The sequence below is a fragment of the Ixodes scapularis genome, unplaced genomic scaffold (assembly GCF_016920785.2).
Source record: "Ixodes scapularis isolate PalLabHiFi unplaced genomic scaffold, ASM1692078v2 PGA_scaffold1__304_contigs__length_218370807, whole genome shotgun sequence".
Taxonomy (NCBI): Eukaryota; Metazoa; Arthropoda; class Arachnida; order Ixodida; family Ixodidae; genus Ixodes; species Ixodes scapularis.
In genome coordinates, this window is record NW_024609846.1 from 74,214,910 (window position 1) to 74,234,939 (window position 20,030).

The 20,030-nt window shown below is 43.9% G+C and overlaps 1 protein-coding gene across 1 annotated transcript in view; it reads left to right on the forward strand.

The window, feature by feature from the left end:
- LOC121836082 overlaps window positions 1–20,030 on the forward strand; it is a 63,955-nt gene that overhangs the window by 18,981 nt on the left and 24,944 nt on the right. Inside the window, exons 4-5 of the mRNA XM_042290783.1 lie at window positions 6,941–6,995; window positions 11,183–11,229. Coding sequence (XP_042146717.1) covers window positions 6,941–6,995; window positions 11,183–11,229 — 102 coding nt within the window. The remainder of the gene's footprint in view (window positions 1–6,940; window positions 6,996–11,182; window positions 11,230–20,030) is intronic.

The window sequence follows — 20,030 nt, forward strand, 5'->3', positions numbered from 1 at the left end:
CTTTTTGTCGCTTTAGTGGGACTCGGGCATTAGCAAACCGTTACCGTTTACTGTGAACCGCACTACCCGAGCCTTTGAAGCATATTTTTAAGCGCGCACCCGGGTGATACCGTGACCGCGGGGGGCTCGCTTAAAAGCATGCTTCAAAGGCTCCAGTAGTGCGGTACGCTGAACCATAGCCTCCTCTATCCTCACAAAGCTTGGCAGTTCGATGACGGAGCCAGAGAGTGCCCGGTCGCAGATTTGGAGCGCGACGATCTGGTAGCACAGAGCATTACTCGGGGAGTCTGGTATTCAGCGCACAGCTTTTGCAGCGGCGAGGACCCGAAACATGATTTGCAAACCTGTCGAGAATAGAAGCGGTAGCTCGAGGAACGCGAGAAGCACGGGCGGAGATTGCGTCGCTTGGGACAAGTGTGTTTCGGCGTCTCACCACAGCGGGACGCCCGTTACGTTACATGACTCTTGTCCGCCGCTCTACCTTTTTGACTATCGGCGGCCGCGTCTCGTGGCGATCTGCCAGGCTTTGTCAGTAGGAGGTTACGGCTGAACACGCGTGTAACGGTTTGCTAAAGGTCCCTATAGATGGGTGTCTGTCTCGTATCCGCGTTCGGTAGCGCGTGTGCATCGCATTTGGTAGTGCACTATTAAGCACGTTTACCAGGCAGTGGGTGAATCAGTCCGTGGCATCACAGTTTCTTGATCCTACAGGAGCAACAAAGAATGTATGACAAATTGTTAGGAAATTTTGTTGGATGCGTGAAACGTTCTAGCATCATAAGCGTTTAGAGATAGCTGCACCTCGTTGCTGCATCGATATGAAATCGGTGTCACGTGATGTCTATTTCTCTCTAAATTTGGCGGGGAAGCTGAATTGATGTCTAGGTCACTTGACATCAGGTCACGTGACATGACTTACTCTGCTAAACTAAGCGAGGAAACTGAATTTATATGTTGGTCAAGGAACGTAATGTTTTCCGCTAAATCTAGTGGGGAGACGGTACTGGTGTTGAGGTCCCCCGACGTCAATTGTTCCGCTCAATCTAGCGGCGAAATTTAATCCGGCTTCACGAAATCCGGGGAAATTAGCCACATGGAATGGAGTCACGTGACATTATTTTCCCCGCTAAGTCGAGCGGGGAAATTTAGTTGACGCTGAGTCACGTGACGTCAATAATTTCCCGCTAAATCTAGCGGAGAAACTGAATTTATGTATAGGTCACGTGATATCATCATGTCACTTGACGTCCATTTTCCCGCTAAATTTAGCGTGGAAATTTAATTTTGTGTAAAGCTCGAGTGAGATGACGTAATGTGACATCTATTTGTAACACTGCAAGTGCTAAATTAATTTATGGGACATCACAGACGTATACACCATTTCAACTTCCCCGCTAAACTTAGCGGAGAAACTAAATTGGTGTGTAGGTTTGTGACGTCCCACAATGCAACTCTGAGCGCGTTGCATTAGGGGACGTCACAAACATACGCACCAATTCAACTTCCCCGCTAAATTTAGCAGAGAAACTGCATCGGTATGTTGGTTCGTGATGTCTTATAATGCCACACTGCGCCCGTTGCATTATGGGCTCATTTAGTGTTGAGGTCATGTGACCTTAATTTTCCCGCTAAATCTAGCGTGGAACTTAATCTTGCTTCACTTAATCCGGCTTCACGAAATTCGGAACAACTAGCCAACGAACGTTTGGCGTTAATATAAATGGAATCAACTCATATTTAATAACAAAATTGTTAAAGTGCAGGCGTGCTAGTGTTAAGTTAAGCATGATGTTTGAAAGCAAAAATTGTGAATGAAAAACGAAAAAAAAAAAACTCAATAAGAAAAAAAGGAATGGTCTGCGACTTGAAGACGTAGACAAGCGCACTAAAGTCGTAGCACTTGGTATTATGCATTTGCATCCTATATTTAAGTACGTTATTTTAACAACGCGCTACCATTACCAAACAGAATTTGAACTACGCCTTGAGAAAAGATTTCAGCGCTCAGTGTGTGTACTTCTTCCTGCCCGTGTCTTTTTGCGCTGTTTTACCCTTTTAAAACGCATCACCAATTCGCCCAACTCACCACCGTAAGACTTCTGAGAAACACAGATTGGCTTTCTTACAAAGAATGCATGGAGTCTATATGAAACGTGGCTGATCACTTTTTTTATATTTATCATACATTAAACGGTGTAACGGACGAATTTCTGGCCTACTATCCTAGCTCATGCTTGAGATTCCTTTATTATTAATAACGTTGTATTTATATTCGGTTGCACATTTCGTACGGTTATAAGAACTACCTTTGAGAATTGTGTTTCTTTATTGCATGAACAATTGAGTGAACCTGTCTTTGTATGAATCTCATTTTGTACGCTTTGTATCAACAAAAACAAATTGTTGTGTGTATGTTTACACAACCGGAAGTTAGTCTGCCTTAGTGGGCGTCTGGTGTCTCAGCTGTAGATGAGCAATTTAGCTACTGCGGTACAACCACTAGACTGGGGTCCTTCACGTGCCCCACGCAGTAGTGATACACGACCGCACGCTGGTACGATGCTCATCCGGATCGATACGGGCAGGGGTGGCGACTGAACCCAAGATCCCTGGGTTCTTCAGCGCGAGTGCTCTGAGCTGGTGTGCGCTGGACCGCTCAGACACCGATCCCCCCCTTTGTATCAACAAATATATGTGATTTAATGTTTTGTTGTGGCGATACCATATTGTTAAATAACAGATTGCTCTAGCGGAGTAGTTTGTAATATTTACGTTATGTGCACGAAGCACTTTTTACGTTCTAGATAGATAACATATTTTGAATTTATATTTATTTTTTAACGCGAATAGACAATTGCAAGCTTAGCACCCCGACTGGTATCTCATGGGTACCAGCTCACGAAGTGTGCGCGTAAACGTGCCCTTGACAGGCTTTCAATTTCATGTGCTTGCCCGCACGTGCAGAGACATGGCGCAGCGTCCATATGCCCTGCTACAATCGTCTATACGGTGTTGAATAAAATTGTATTTCTTACAACTGCCGGGTCTCGTCAGACAAGCCTTAAGCTGGGGTCCCACTGCTCATACATCATACAAAAGATAGGCTGCATACAAATTGAAACATGAGTCACCGCGAGATCCGTGCTTCGAATGGCGCATGGCAATGGCTTCGAGGAGAATCTTGGCACGCAGCATTCGAACCAGGATACTGCGGTGACTCGTGTTTGTAGACTGTTGTTTGTATGAGATATGAGCTGAGCAGTGTGACCCCGGCTTTACAGGTTTTTACGTGCTAGGTCATTTGTATTGAAAAAAATACACAAATAAAATTATAATATTAAAAAGCGCCTCCGATTAAATCACACAAGCACAACATAGCTATTGTAAAAACCAACGCATCCCGATAATGCCAACGCTGCGTCTTCTGTTGTGAGAGTGAAGATAAAGATGTCAGTTTTTTTTTATGAACTTTTACTAAAGGTTTTAGTGAATATTTTAAGAGAATATGATACTCTCCAACCTAAATGTTGCGATAGGGATAATGATCTCTGGAGAAGGGGAACAAGGGGGGCAAAGGACAAACACAAATCTTTAAACACAGCTAGGTGACTGGTGGGCGACTGCATAAATTTGTCTGGGCCTGGAATCGAACCAAAGACCGGCCACCTAGCTGTGTTAGGGAGTTTGTGTTTTTCCTTTGTCTCCCTCTTTCTCCTTCTTCAGGGATTATTTTCGTTATTCTGGTCCAGTTCGCTTCCAGCTTTGCATTAATTGCATTATCATCATAACCTAAAAATGCAAGCCGCTCACCCTTGTTTGTGTTAGATTGGCGGCAACTGCTTAAACCCGTTTGCGCTACCGACGTCTAATTCCTGATTAGCTCGATTGGTAGAACGCTCCACTAGAAATGCAGAAGTTCCTGGTTAGATACCAGGGCCAGGCGAATTTTTTCCGTTACGTACCCGTCACCTAGCTGTGTTTGAAAATTTTTGTTCATCCTTTGTTTCCCTTTGTTCCTCCTCTCCAGGGAATATTATCGTTATTCTTGTCCGGATCGCTTGCCCCTTTGCATTAATTGTATTATCGCCATAACCTTAAAATGCAGGCCGTTCAACCTTGTTGGTGTTAGACTGGCGGCAGCTGTTAAAACCCGCGTGCTCTACTGACGTCTAACTCCTGGTTAGCTCAGTTGACTGAGGGCTTCTCTAGGAATGGTAAGGTGCCTGGTTTGATACCAGGACTAGGCAGGTCACCTAGCTGTGTTTGAAGACTTCTGTTTGTCTTTTGTCCCCCTTGTTACACTTCTCCAGAGATTATTCTCGCTATTGTGGGCCAGCTCGCTTGCACCTATATGCATTAAGTGTCTTATCATTAAATATTGCTCTGTTCGGAAGGGCCACAGGTCCCACTCTTCGGGGATTACTCGGGGAGCCAGATTATACAGACCCCTGAGGGATCTTGGCGAAAGATGAGTGAAAAATCTATCTGGTTCTAGTTAAGAATGTGATGCCGCGCTGAGCATGATGTATCAATTTTTAGTCCTCTTCAGACTTCATTATTTGACCCAAATTGCATGCGTTTCTTGTTATTTGCCTAGCTTCTTCGCAGATTGCAATGGATAATATCCGCGAGAACGGGAAAATAGAGGTTACTCCCCATTAAATTCCCTTAGTCAAATTCACGCTTTCACAAAATTCACACTTTTACAAATGCCGAGAAACATTCTTGCCCGAAGCCTTGATACACATGAAGCGAGCGGGACATGTGCCACCATTGGCTCTAGAGAACCGCTGCATTGGAGCAGAACCGTAAAAGAAAATGTTGCTGGCATGTTAACCAAAAATTATCAGTCCCATGAAGATCTACAATACACTAATATAGATAGCTGCGACACCATATCGGACCCTCATGTATCCTTCTGTATCTCATACCGCGGTCGGCAGCTTGAGTAAAGTAGCCCTTCACCAATGTCTGCTCGGAGAAAAGCACACTAATTTATTTTATACTCACATAAGCATTCTAACGAACGCTGTGTAAGATTCAGGTATAACTATCTGACACTCAACCCAACTGCTGCGATCTAGCGGGCGCTGTGGGAGATTCATATGTGCAGCTTTTTACAACGCATTATGTTTATTAGGTAGAAAGTTGAAGCCGGTGGTATTGCTCTGTGGTAGCGCGCACACTTCTCAATCAGCGGACCAGTAATAAAATCCTGTGAAAACCGCGGTGGTCGGGGTTCCTCTTTTTCAAGCAATTCGCTATATCAACTGACGAACGCCCCACATAATTTTAAGGGGGGGGGGGGGGGGAGGGAAGAAGCCTATAGCCCCTAGGGATGTCAAATATAATCAAACCTTCGCCCAGTCAAAGTCCTTCAATACGCTACCAGTCACAAAACATCTGCCAGAGTTTGGTACAGGGTCAAACGCTGCCGCAAGGTGCGCCAGCGCCCTTAAAAAGCCCTTGAAAAAAAAAAGTTTTTTTGTAACAGTCTAATTGGGACACACGTGTCGAAAAATAAATTTTAAACGAAAAAAATATTTTTAGAGCAATATTTACGGCGCGAGATTTATTTTAAATTCTGCGTGCAGTCCATGACGTCACGGAATAGCCATACACTCTTTCAGTCTCAACGAGATGGTCATACACTTTCTACAACTCAACGTGATGTCGAAGCCGATTTACCTCCCCTCCATGAGCCCGAAATGCCGGAAGAGAAAACAAGTGGTAAGGAGGTGACTCTCGACTAAATCGCGTCTCGCGCCGTCAAGATTGCTCTAAATATTTTTTTCGCGCAAAAATAATTTTGCGTTACGGGTGTCTCATCCAGACTGTTAAAAAAAACACGTTTTTTCTTTTCTGTGACCCTTAAGGGGGAATTTTTGTTTGGCCACTCCACACTGAGTAAGCCACTTTACGTTTATGATTACAAGTAGATACGAAAAAAACTATTTTGTATACACCGATATCTGGTTATGCCTGTAGATGATTACTGTATAGAGGTAGCGGTGATTCTTTATTAATCTCTAACAACAAAACTTAACTACATATAGGCTTTTCAACACAGAATGCCTTTATGTACAAGGTTTTACGCGAAACGTGTCACGCGCGAGTGTGACAAGTAAGCATTACACGCAGGCCAAGGCAACATGAAGCATGCGTAGATCTTACAAGGCTATGCGTAAGCATCCTTAGCAGACATTGATATTCATAATTATTTATACAGAATAATACGACTATGTACCAATCATAGCAACCTGAAAATTTTTTCAAGGGACTCAGTGGGAATCAAACCCCCCGACCACGCGCCACATGAATTTTTTTTATTTTTTTTATTGAGGTATTTCAAGGAGGAGATGAAAGGGAGTGCAAGCAGTTTGACTAAGTGTGACTGGCCGCCGACGTTCGCCAGCTGTAGCATCGAACTCTTCGCGGCGAGTGATACTTAGTTCAAATGATACTTCTCTTTTTTTGTTAGTGAGTAACAAGAGTATTAGCGAAAACATATGTTTTAGCATCTGATAAATTACAGATTTGTACAACAGTTTTATATCATCTTAAGACTTTTCATACTGTTTAGATAGCTCGTGTTTTATCAGTGAGTAAACATGTTATTCGCGAAAATCGAATACATGCCAATTCTCAACAACCATCCTGCCAGAAGTAGTATTGGGCGTTGACCAAAAATTTAAGAGGAAAAGAATCGGTTGCACTTAGCTATTCACCAGAACTAGACGTGTTGTGTGGTTCGATAGGATCTAAAATATTTATTGTATGCTGAAATTATTGCTCCCAAAAAAACGTGTAATTGTAGGATTATGCATCGTATAAATAAACTCCGGATCTAATTTTTCTGTGCGTAAATGTTTACCCAGGCACAAAATTTGGTTTTTTGTTATAAATGTATGTTAGCACATGTTTTTACATTGTTTTCTAGGATGACAAAAAACGCAAAGTTGGGACGTGCCAAAATGGGACATGCAGTGGTGAATGTGAGTAGCTATATAATATATTTATTTATTTATTTAAACGTTAACTCAGGACCCGAAGGCATTACAGAGGGGAGCGGGTTACATCAGTAGAATTCAACAACATACAATAAATAACAACCTATGAATGCAAAACAATATGTACATATTAGTGAAACGCTGAAATGTGAACATTGTTAAGGCAATTTTTGAAAGCAACGCTGTCAGATATTGATACCACAGACGCTGGAAGGTGGTTCCACAACACTGTGGTTCGGGGTATGAATGAATTGTGAAAAGTAGTAGTGTTACATGAAGGTACACCCATCTTGAGTTGGTGATCAAGACGTGGTGATATGTAAAAAGGAGATTATAATAACTTGTCACGCAAAGTATGATTGTGGTACTAGATTTTATGAAACAGGCACAAACGGAAAACTTCTCTACGCGATGCAAGATTAGGCAGGTTCAAACCTGATTTCATGGATGTTACGCTGGCAGTGTGGTAATAATTAGTAAGTATGAATCGGGCGGATCTATTTTGAATTGCTTCAACTGCAGATGTTAATATGTCAGTACCGGGGTCCCAAATTGAAGAGGCATATTCTAGTTTGGTGCGAAAAAGCGTTTTGTAGAGAAGTAGTTTAAGCGATAAGGGGGCTGCTGAAAAATTTCGTTTTATGAAACCCAGCATACGATTGGCGTTACTTGTTACGTATTGAATATGAGTTTCCCAGGACAGATTGGATGAAATATGAACTCCCAAATATTTGTAGGTTGTTACTTGTCTTAAAGGAGTATGGTTCAGGTAATAACAAGAGACATCACTGTGAAGCCGAGAAACCCTCATTACCTTACATTTGTTAGTGTTAAGCTGCATACGCCATAAGTCACACCATTCAGATACACGGTCAAGGTCACACTGAAGAGAAGAAACATCGGATTTGTTAGTCACTTCACGATATATAACACAGTCGTCAGCAAACAAGCTAATTGAAGGTGAAACACAGGATGACAATCATTACAATACATGCATGGAGTCATTACAATGTCATGACTCCATGCATGAAAATACATCACTCGATTCATGAAAGAGTGCGAGATGAAAGATCGAAGTTATGAGGATTGAAAATCAACAGACAAACGCAGAGAATATCAGGTGCTTTTCTGACAAATTCAAATTAAATAAATATATTAAAGATTTATGTTCAGACTTTTGAAGTTTGAAGCAAAATTACAGCAGCGTAAGAACTTGAAGGCCCGCTCCATATATTTAGAGGACGCTTTTATAACACATAGAGCACGTTACAGGGCGCCTGAACATTGCGGGCACAAAAGAAATGTTATCACATGGAAAGACCAAAAAGACACGGATCTTAAGAAATTTATTTAAAGTTATAACAGCCGTTAAATTTAAGTCATTGCGCAGGCGTGCTGCTATTAAACGACCATTCTGAAAAACACCCAAGTCGAAAGAAACAAAAAGGGATACCCCGAGAAAAAGCTCACTCTCTTGTTCTTCTTTTGTGCCCTTCGACTTATTTTTTTTGCACTATAACTATGAGCCACAGATGTCATGACAAAATAATTGGTAGAATGAGGTTTTCTAATCCATAACCCTATTAGGAGTAGATAAGCAGATTCAGTTTTACAGTATTATGGTCGAGAGATGACCCTAAATGGCAGTTGTAACCATTTTTCATGCAGTCAATATAGTTTTATGGAATATAAAACCTTGGAAACTGAGAAGTTAGTTCTTATTCCGTTTTCACTCTAAATAAAGCCCGTGTGTCTAATTTCCCGCACAACTTTCGGAGAGCAAATCACCGGAACTTACGGAGGCAGCTCAGCGAATGACGATGCCGAAACATATGTTTAGACCAAAACACGCTGTCTGAGTTGTGACATTAAGCAATGCAACCGTGACGTTTTGCATTGTTTAATGTCACAACTCAGACTACGTTTTTTGGTCTAAACATATGTTTCGGCATCGTCATTCGCTGAGATGCCTCCGTAAGTCTCGGTGATTGGCTCTCCGAGTGTTGTGCGGGAAAGTAAACGCACGGCCTTTTCTTAGAGTGTTGTAGCTACATTCGTCAATGCAGCTCTAAAGCCTTATTCACACGGACGGTTGAACCGCGTTCGCGAAGCGGTTGCGAACGCAGTTGCTTAATGATTCAGTGCAGTTTCACGCGCATTTGATGATGAAAACGAGCGGATCCGCTCGTTTTCATCATCAAACGAGCGGGTGCGATTCGAACGCCAGTGTGAATACAGCATAAACGCAGTAAGAAAAAAAAAAGGCGTATCGATCCCATTGTCGGTTGTTTTTAGAAAGGGTGCGAACCAAGAACTCCTCCCCAAAGAAGTAAAATATTGAAACGTTTTACATGGATGTCCGAATACTCCCGGGCGGATATCAGCCGGCGATGTTTTGCTTAATATATATATTTTTGAATATATTAAGCTACAATTATGTTAATGTATGCACAGAGACGAAAACAATGGCGTTACTTTCCTATCCAGTGACTTTAGGTTGCCCGAATGCCGCAGCTGTTCTGACGCTCGACACAAAGCGTATCACACATCTTGACGTAGAGAGCTCTGTAGCAGGGACTCTACAGGTTCTCCCCCTCCCCCCTTTGTCTTAGATTATGTGTCTTTTTTGTGCTAGGCATTGTCTGGAAGCTTTGCTGTTGCAGAATCGAAAGAGGAGAAACAGGCTGGTTTGAGTCTGTCGACTAAAACCATCCCAGGATTCCCTCAGAGTAGCACAGTGTAAAATTTGGGTGATCTATTGACGACAAGGAACGGTCCGTCGTATAAGTTATGTAGGGCCTTCCGAGGGACGTTTTTCTGCATAAAAACGTGGGAAGCGTCAACGAGAGCCTGGTGCTGGACATCTTCGATGCGTATTGTTGGCATGACAGTGCTGGGCGAAGCCTGCTGTCACTTACATTGTCACCGAAATCATATTCTGCTAAAGACATCATTATTTGACAAAGTCAGTAGATACAATCTACGTAGCATAAAATTACAATGTAAAAATTATTTACGGAAATGAGGTGTAAAGCTAGCACATTTTTTGAGAAGAGGTGTGTGGGTCTAACGCTTGCCCACAAATTAAATATGCTTTAAGCGTGAACACTCGGGCTAGTAGCTTTGGACAATATGTTCCAATGTTTAATATCTACAGTCCAAAGTTCGCACCTACAGACCATCCCTCAATTAATGGTTCTTATGAATACTAGTAAAGCAGGCAAAACACGCGGCAGTAATAAAGATAATCCAGATAGGAAAATCCTTACTGAAACGGTGTGGCGTGTTTTCAAAATGCGCTTGGTTAATTCACTTTGATTTGGCAGATAATGTCCGTTTATGTATCAAGATTACAGTGAACGATTTTTCGATCCAAAGGACAGGTTTGAGTAATTGTTGCACGATTCGCCTTTTGTTTAAGATTCATGTACATGTATACTATTGAATAAAAATCGCTCGGTGCAATATTGTAGCGAGAATAGAATTTGCTGAATGTTATATTTAGTAAGTATTTTACACAAACGCATTTTTTTTTTAAGACGAACAATCATAAACAAACGCATGTCAAATTTTCTTCATACTCTGTTTATTATAAAGCCGTCTCATGATGAAGTGAATTTGCACAAAATAATGTGACAGATTATAAGCTTTTGCTTAAAGTGAGAGTCACTTAGGCCACACGTTTTCATTGGTATGCTTGTAGATTATTGAGGTACTCAATGCTTATAGGTATTATGAATAAGAATTTAAATATGTGGAAATACTTCCTAATATACGGGTTTAAATTCTGGTCTTTTTTATGGACATGTTTTATAAGCCAAACCAATGAGTACAAAGAGTCGTCTTGTTTAAACTAAGCGCTTTCATGTTCGTTACTTTTAATTTTTGCAAAATATATTGTTTTAAAGGCTAAATATTTTTATCAGAACAAGAATGAGATATAGTGCTAAAGAAACATACGTGATGTCGGTCATATAGGTCTGAGATGAAGCAAGAAGCTACATCCAGTTCCACACCCATCTTAGGAAAATAATACACCGATACAAGAGTAGTCTTTCGGGCGGTTCCAGGAGGACCCACATATTCCCCATTCGTGCGTTATTGAGGTTCGGAATATAAGAAATGGTGGGCAGGCCTTAATAATGCCATAATATTGTTTTTATTTCTCTCAGACAAGGAAGAGGATTGCAAAAGGAAGATGCTGGCCGTTTATTCTAGAGTGAGTCTACTAACCATTGTATTTGTTACACGCGTGAGATAGTCGCTGACGTCATTCCTCACACAACACATGCCCGTAAGAATCACATAAGTAGTCTCACGGCATTGACACACCGCTATAGAAGTAAGCCACTTTTGATATTGTTTATCACGAAACGACGACCCGCCATAATAAAACTGGTAGGGTCACAATACCTTGGCGAGAAAGAAAACTCACAGGAGGTTAGCACGCTGGTGGTCAGCGGCGAAATGTTCACATTAGATAAGCTTGACGCCAAATCGTCCGGTGTGGTATGAGCTCTCCCCTCTTAACAGATGGAGAAAAATGTCAACCCCGAATTTTCTACTTCGCGAGGAAGATGTTGAACACAAAGCTGCACTCCGTTGCATTGCATTACGCACCCTACGATGCACTGAACTGGCCTCATTTTTCGTGGTAACGCATAGCAGTATCTCGTAGAATGCACTCATAAATGGTTGCAATGCAGTTGATAATACCTAAATAGCAAAAGTTTTACCTAGCCTTAACAGGAACCCATCCGAAATCATATCCCGTTTTATAGTATCCTTGACCTACGTAGAAAACTCTCTTCCAAATAAAGACTGAAGAAATGCGCCTGTTTAAAATTCTCGCTTTTACAGAATGAATGGGAGTGGTATGATGAAGCACCAACGCTATATAAAATAGCCTTATCCAGCCGCTGAGTAATCCTACTTGCAGCTCATGAATATCTCTCTGACAAACAAGAAAAAGAAGAATGTGCTGCTAGGAAGATAACAAAAAGAAAAATCTGATGAAGTATGCAAAACTCAATCTGCTCGCTCTCGATGCCGATATTCTTCACAAGGTGTCTTCATAAGATCGATCATCACCGATCTCGATATAAGCGTAAAAGTTTTTGAACACATTCTGTTTGCATTTTCGTTTTCTTTTTGAATACAATTTGGTATTTTTGTACGCGTATTTTTGGTAGATTAGCTAACTCCAGTCTTCCATCATGCTCGTCTATGTGCCTTGATTTTAAGGCATCATTTCACTTTACGATTAAAGTTTATTACAGATCACAATCATAATCTTATTTATTTTATCTTTGACACAGATATCTCATTTTTACTCTGTGCGGTGAAAAACGGCATTATCCTCAAATTCTGCGTATATAACAAAATCATATCGTCTGCTGGTATCACTGGCGTTGGTCAATTCTTTGACAGCCATACGTGAGAGCATAGAACATTTTGAGTCTAGTCGTCATAAACCTCGGTCTCTTGAGAAGCCAGGTGCATCGACCGGAATAATAAACCAACATGAAGATTCACTAGGGAACAAGGGCCAATGACCGCTGATTTGTAATAGCAGGCATTCTTAGTGTGCACCAACGTGCTGAAGTCTTGTATACATGGTGCGACTTTTTTGCGCTTTCGCAAATGCGACGTCTTTCGTTAATTAAAAAAAAAAAAAAAAAAAAAAAACATGGTGGGGATTGCAGGGCCCGACGTCGCAGTTGTAAAATCGCAAGACAAATTGCAGAATGTGAATCGAGGCTCGACGCCTGTCCGAAAATTCGCGCATAAAAGGCATTTTTAGAAGCCATCGCGCTTTGACACCGTGAGTCACGAACATGTTCTTCGTAGACTTCTACGGCTTCAGATACGAGGCCGCATAATGCGCTGTGTACGCAACTTTCTCATGCACAGGAAGATATTTGTGAGCACGAGTGAGGGAAATAGCAAACAACATGAACTCCACCATGGTGTGCCACAAGGCAGCGTGTTAAGCCCCACTTTATTTAATGTAGTCATGGCAGAACTGCCAAGTAAACTTCCTTCACCACTGAATGTGTCCATCTACGCTGATGATATTTGTATATGGGTATCTGGGTCTTCTGAGACCAAACTACAAGAACAATTGCAGTATGGCCTTAATGACACATACAGTTATCTTCGTGAAAGGGGCATGGACATTTCAGTTAAAAAATCTGCATTTCTTCCATTCACTAGAAAGCACCTTAAGAATTTTAAATTGACACTTCAAGGACAACATACTGAAAAGGTGAAGTGGCATCGTTTTCTTGGAGTTACGCTGGACTTCTTCCTCACATGGTCAAGACATATTAACATGCTTGAGGAAAAAATTAACAGAGTCATTAACGTTCTTAGATATGTGGCCGGTGCCAGATGGGGAGGCTCGACTGATGGACTACTGCTATTGCATACAGCTCTAGTACGCCAGACTATCGCATACTCCATTCCTGTTTTACATGGCCTCTCACCAACTCTGGAAAAACGCTTGACATACATGATTGCGCGAAGTTTGCGCATATGCCTTGGACTCCCCCGCGCGACATCTAGTGACCTCGTCATTGCTGAGGCCAAGGAACCTCCAGTACCTGTTCTCCGGGAACAAGAAACATGCCGTCATTATCTTCGACTGGCTTCGCACTCATATGCCCGACCCTTGTGCCAAAAGATATTTCGACGGACGGAGTCTAGCTTTCACCGACTTCTCGTCGCACTACCCGTCGCAGCACCCCATCATGCGCATTGGCTTCCAAGTCTAATCAACCCTCCGTGGACAATTCCGCCACTGGAGATACAGACCGAAATTCCTGGTCTTGGATCAAAATCTGCGGTGGCCCCCCTGGTGGCGAAGACAATGTCCCTCTTCCATTTAGAGGCACGCTACAAAGACGACATTCATATTTACACAGACGGGTCAACATCTAACAAGGGGTCAACGTCTGCTTACTCAATCCCGATGTTAGACACATTTAAATGTTTTTAGATTGTCCCATCATACATGCTCGACGTCAGCGGAGTTACATGCAATACTTTCAGCATCATCATTCATTGAAGCATTCGGTACACCATCAAACTGGGTTATTCTAACGGACTCAAAATCATTCCTAGAGTTATTACAGGGCATGCACCTTCGTACTTCCCAGGCGACCATTCTATATCGGGTGCAACTCACGTTAGCACAAGCTCACTCCACGGACATAACGTCAGGCTACAATGGATACCGAGCCACTGCCAAATAGCCGGAAATGAAGAGGCTGATCACCTGGCAGCTCAAGCTCACGATGGTGACGCAATGGAAGCGACATACTTTACCTCTGGAGATGCAAAATTCATCCTTCGTCACTTACGCCATCTACGTTGTCGGCAGTGCTGGCCGAAGGACACTTCAGCAGAGACTCTCCTACCATATATCGACCCGGATTTTGAGCTTCCACCGCACACCGGGATGAAAAAAAAATACGACGCATTAATCCATCGACTCAGACTTGAAGTGGCCTTTACTAACAGCTTTTTATTTCGAATTAAACGCCGAGATTCGCCAAGATGTGACTGTGGAGAACCATATCAGGATGTACAACATATCCTCCTTGACTGTGAACGCCTTCAACATGAAAGGCGCCGGATGGAGATTCGCCTTCAAATATTGGATGATAGACCCCTGTCTCTGACCAAGTTGTTGGGGCCCTGGCCGACGCGTAAAAAAACAAGACAGAGCAATGAATATCATTCATGACTTTCTGAAGGACACTAGAATCGTGTATGATTATTAAGTGCGAACGTGCGTCAATTTCAATGGGAATGACTATGTATGTAATTTAGCAAATCGGTGCACGACTCCCAAACGGTCGTCTTATTCGCAATTGTAATTAGATTTGTTTGTATTTTTTTCATGGTTTTGCTTTATGTGTTTTATCTTTATTCTTTTCCTTTTATGTTCTTCCTTTTATTCATATATATTTTCTCTCTCTTTCTCGTTATGGAGTAGCCGGTGTCATTTAAAAAATACCAACATCTCCGTAATAAAGAATTTATCTCTCTCTCTCCGCTCGGGACTTTGCCAGCACTGCACATATTTGTGAAATAAAGTTCCTTTCTCCCGCACGTAACTTTGTTTCGCGTCAGCGCGAGTGCAAACAAGACGCAACACGAGACAAAGTACTCGCGCAGCACTGCGGGGCCCTGCACCACTGTGAAAACTCCACTAGCGTTGCCGACATTTTGAACAGCGTCATTTGCGCGAGCTGCGAGGAGGCATACAGACAGAAACGATACGACGACAATGTCCCGAGTTTTCAACAGCAGTTTAGAACGCGCTATAGTCCAGAGTGAGAACGTCAGGGCGTGCCTTTCGAACGCGCAGCCTCCAGCACGCGCTCCATGCCTTCTGCCGTGCTTTAGCTACGCGCGCTTGAGGTGAGCAAGACGCCGAAGTGTTGTTGAAGCCTCTCCCTGCCGTTCTAACCTTGTCAGTGACTACAACAGCCACACTCAGCTGTGAGGGGTGCATTAAGAATGCCTATGACGTTAGACAAATGTAATTAAGGAAGCTCGTCGGGCTCAAAAAGTTCAACGCTTGGTGATCGACACGAAGGTCTGACAAGACTAATACGTATAAGAAAGACAACGCTGGCGCAAATCAGCTGGCGGGAACCATCATCCAAGTAGACAAGACCCACTGAGTGCCCGCAGATCCATGACAGAGGCGTCTGCTTAGACTATACCTCAAACACCAGCTACTTTTATGCTGTTCATGAGTCGAAATTATATGGGGCTGTGAACGGTTCTAAAATAAAGATTACACGGAATGTTGACGACTTTGTGCTATTGATCGTTTGGGCTTATTTTGTAGCAACTTTGTGCCCTTGTAGATGTTGTAGCGTGCATTTTATGATTCATATGCCGGGACAACCATGCTGGCGCAAGAGCTCGGGCTCGCCGCGCTCGAGCTACGAGCACCGACTGCGAGACTACGGGCGATTCTTTAAATTCAGTTTTTATCGTACCAGTCGGTCGGCCAATTCTAGTGTCTCAATTGGTGACGTGGACGTGATACGCCACTATGGCTCTCGAGAACACCGCTACCACAAATGTCGCCACCGTCACGTTTCGACTTCCGAAATTTTGGCCAGCGGACCCTCTGGTATGGTTCACGCAAGTTGAATCGCAGTTCGTCACCTCTCGGATCACCAGCCAAGCTACAAAATTCTATCACGTCGTAGCGTCTGTTCCTCCCGAGTTGGCCATGGAAATTCGAGACTTAATTCTCTCGCCTCCAGACTATCAATCTTTTGACAAGCTTCGCTCGGAACTGATCAAACGAACATCCGCATCCGAGCAAAGACGGCTCCAGCAACTAATAAGATCCGAAGAGCTCGGGAACCGAACGCCCTCCCAGCTTCTTCGACGACTGCAGCAGTTGGTGGGTGATATATTGGCAACTTTTGATACCTCCCTGCTGAGAGAGCTTTTTCTTTAACGGCTACCATCAAACGTACCATTCGTTTCCACCCCGTTCATGAGCCTTGACGATCTGGCTCAGCTGGCCGACGGAATCATGGAAGTCACATTTCCCATCGTATCTTCGATCGACAGGATGCCTGGAGAAACAACTGCGATGACGAGACCACAACACGCAGACAGCGACTACCCGGCATATCCTGTGGTTACGGAACTTCGCCAGCAGATATCCGAGCTTACAGCGCAAGTAGGAGCCCTCGTCTCCCGACCTGCTGGCCCCCACCGGAGCTGCTCAACCTCCCAGCCACGATACTCTTCGTCTCCTAGGCGTCCACGCTAGAACAACGAATGTTTGTGCTTGTATCACAAGGACTTTCGGTGACGACGCTCGGCGATGTCACCAACCTTGCTCGGCGTCGGGAAACAAACTTGTTGACCACTAGAGGCATCTAGTGGTGGCAACCTGCAACCCAGTCGTCTGTTTTTTGTCATCGATCGTAATACAGGATTACGTTTCTTTATCGACACAGGGGCTGAGGTGAGTGTTCTACCAGTGTCATTTGACACCTCAAAACGTAGGAAGAAAACTCCTTACATTTTACAGGCTGCTAATAAGTCAGCGATTGCGACTTACGGAGATCAATCCCTGGCGCTGGACATCGGCCTTCGAAGAACATTCCGTTGAATATTTCTAGTTGCAGACGTTTCGTACCCCATATTGGGTACAGATTTTCTTCGGCGTTTCGACCTGCTCGTGGATATGCACAGCAAACGTCTCGTGGATAATACCACCAATCTAGCCGTTAATACAATCATATGCCAAAAACCGCATATCGAAGCCGCCATTCATTTCCTTCCACTCTCGAGGTATGAAGCGCTTCTAAAAGACTACACGCAACTAGCATCGCTTAATAACTTTGACACGCCGGTGAAACATGACGTTGAACACCACATGGTCACCACGGGACTGCCAGTATATGCTCGCCCTATAGACGCTTGCCTCCAGCGCGGCTTAAGATTGCAAAACACAAATTTGCACATATGTTAGAGCTCGGTATTATTCGGCCCTCCAACAGTCCATTGGGTCCCCACGAAAGAACCGGGGGACTGGCCACCATGTGGAGATTACCGAGCTCTTAATAATGCGACCGTCCCTGACAGGTACCCGCTGCCACGCATTGAGAATTTTAATCACTTCAAGGGTCCAAGATTTTTTCAAAAGTGGACCTCGTGAAGGCATACCATCAAGTTCCAGTGGCACCGCAAGATATTCCCAAAACAGCTATAGCAACCCCATTCCGCCTGTTCGAATATTTTCGCATGCCATTTGGCTTGAGAAACGCTGCCCAAACATTCCAACGATTTATCGACACTGTGGTTCGCGGCCTCACATTTGCTTCGCTTACCTTAATGACATTCTGATATTCAGCGCGAACGAACAACAACACGAGCAACATCTTCGCATACTCTTCGATAGACTTGTCAACAACGGCATCACCATTAACAAAAGCCAGTGTGTTTTCGGCGTCGGCGAGCTAGACTTCCTCGGGCATCACGTTGACAGCCAAGGAATTTCTCCCTTGCTTACGTAAATGGAAGCTATCACCAATTTTCCTCCACCGTCGAACATTCGCAAACTTCGTGAATTCCTCGGTCTAATTACTTTCTAGCGAAGAGTTATTCCAAAATGTGCTCACACCCTTAATTTTTTAACTGAAATTCTGCAGGGCAACAGAAGGGACTCAAAACCGTTGGTGGGGACAGAACAAACTTCCCATTCTTTCAAACCCCCAAATCAAGGAAGACCTCACATCAGCTACAATCCTGCTTCATCCCCATCACGACACCACAATTAACGTCATGGTTGACGCATCAAATGAAGCCAGAGGAGCTTTGTTGCAGCAATATGTCAAGAGCAAATGGCAACCCCTAGCATTTTTCTCAAAGAAGCTGACACCGTCCGAAACGAAGTACAACACTTTTGGCCGAGAATCACTGGCGATCTACCTGGCCATAAAGCACTTTCGTCATTACATCGAATGCCGCAAATTCCACGTACTTACAAATCACAAACCCCTTAAATTTGCTTTATCATCAACGAATGACAACAACTCCCCTCGCGAGATTCGTCATATGGCTTTCATATCCGAATTTACCACTGACATTCGTCACGTGATGAGCGGCGTAGACAACAATGTGGCAGACGCTCTCTGTCGCATCGTCATGGCTTCGCATGTTTTGCTACCACCATCTGTTGATTACCAAGCCTTGGCACGACAACAGGCAGATGATCAAGAGCTCAGCAAGTTTCTTACTACATCTCCTCATCTTATCTTCGAGCAAATCCATTCAGAAACGCGCGGCGATACAGTTGCTTGTGAGATGTCGACAGGCACTCCCCACCCTTTCGTTTCATCCAGTTTCCGGAAACAAATTTTCGATTCCTTCCACTGCTTGTCACATCCTGGAATACGCACAACACGACGACTTTTTACTTCTAGATTTATCTGGCCTAACCCTAACCGCGACGTCAGGGCGTGGTCCCGAACATGCCTCCAGTGCCGACGCTCAAAGATAAGTCGATACACAGTTGCGCCTTTCTCTTCCTTTACCCCTCCCGACCTTCGACTTGACCAGATCCATGTAGATTTAGTTGGACCGCTGCCACCGTCGAATGGTTATACTTACTTGCTCACCTGCATTGACCGTTTTACACGTTGGGCCGAAGCCATCCCGATCCAGGACATCCGTGCAGAAACGGTCACCCAAGCTTTCGTCAGCGGCTGGGTGTCCAGGTTCGGCGTGCTTTCATACCTTACAACAGACCGCGATCGCCAGTTCGAGTCTGCTCTTTTCCGCGAACTCATGACCATCTTATGAAATTCGCGGATTCGTACAACAGCATATCACCCTATATCTAATAGACTGGCAGAGCGATTTCACGGCTCACTCAAAACCGCACTTCGGGCCCAAGATACAGGACCGAACTAGGATTCCGCACTCTCTATTGTTCTTCTAGGGCTTTGCACAGCCTTGAAGACTGACTTCGATTGCAGCACTGCAGAAATGCTCTACGGTATGATCTTACGACTTCCAGGAGAATTTTTTTTCAAACGGACCGGAAGATCCAGTACCGGATCCTACGAGCTACGCGACGAAATTGAAGCGGATAATGCGCACCATCCGACCTACCCCTCCCCGCCCCCAACAACGGTCAGCCGTCTATGTCTCAACCGATCTACATTCATGCACACACGTTTTTCTTCGTCGCGATGCTGTGCGAAGGCCACTTCAGGACCCTTACGATGGCCCAAATCGAGTCATAACTCGTGGCGATAAACTTTTCACGATTGATATTAATGGCCGACAAGAAGCTGTATCTATTGACCGCTTGAAATCAGCCCCAAGAATCGTCGCATGAAGCACATACCCAATCTCTTGACAACACTGCTATCTTTGCACGATCACAGGACCTTGCTTCTTCACGCGACGCCTCAACACAGCCACGAAGCTCCCGCGTACGTTTTCTGCTACCACATGCCCAGA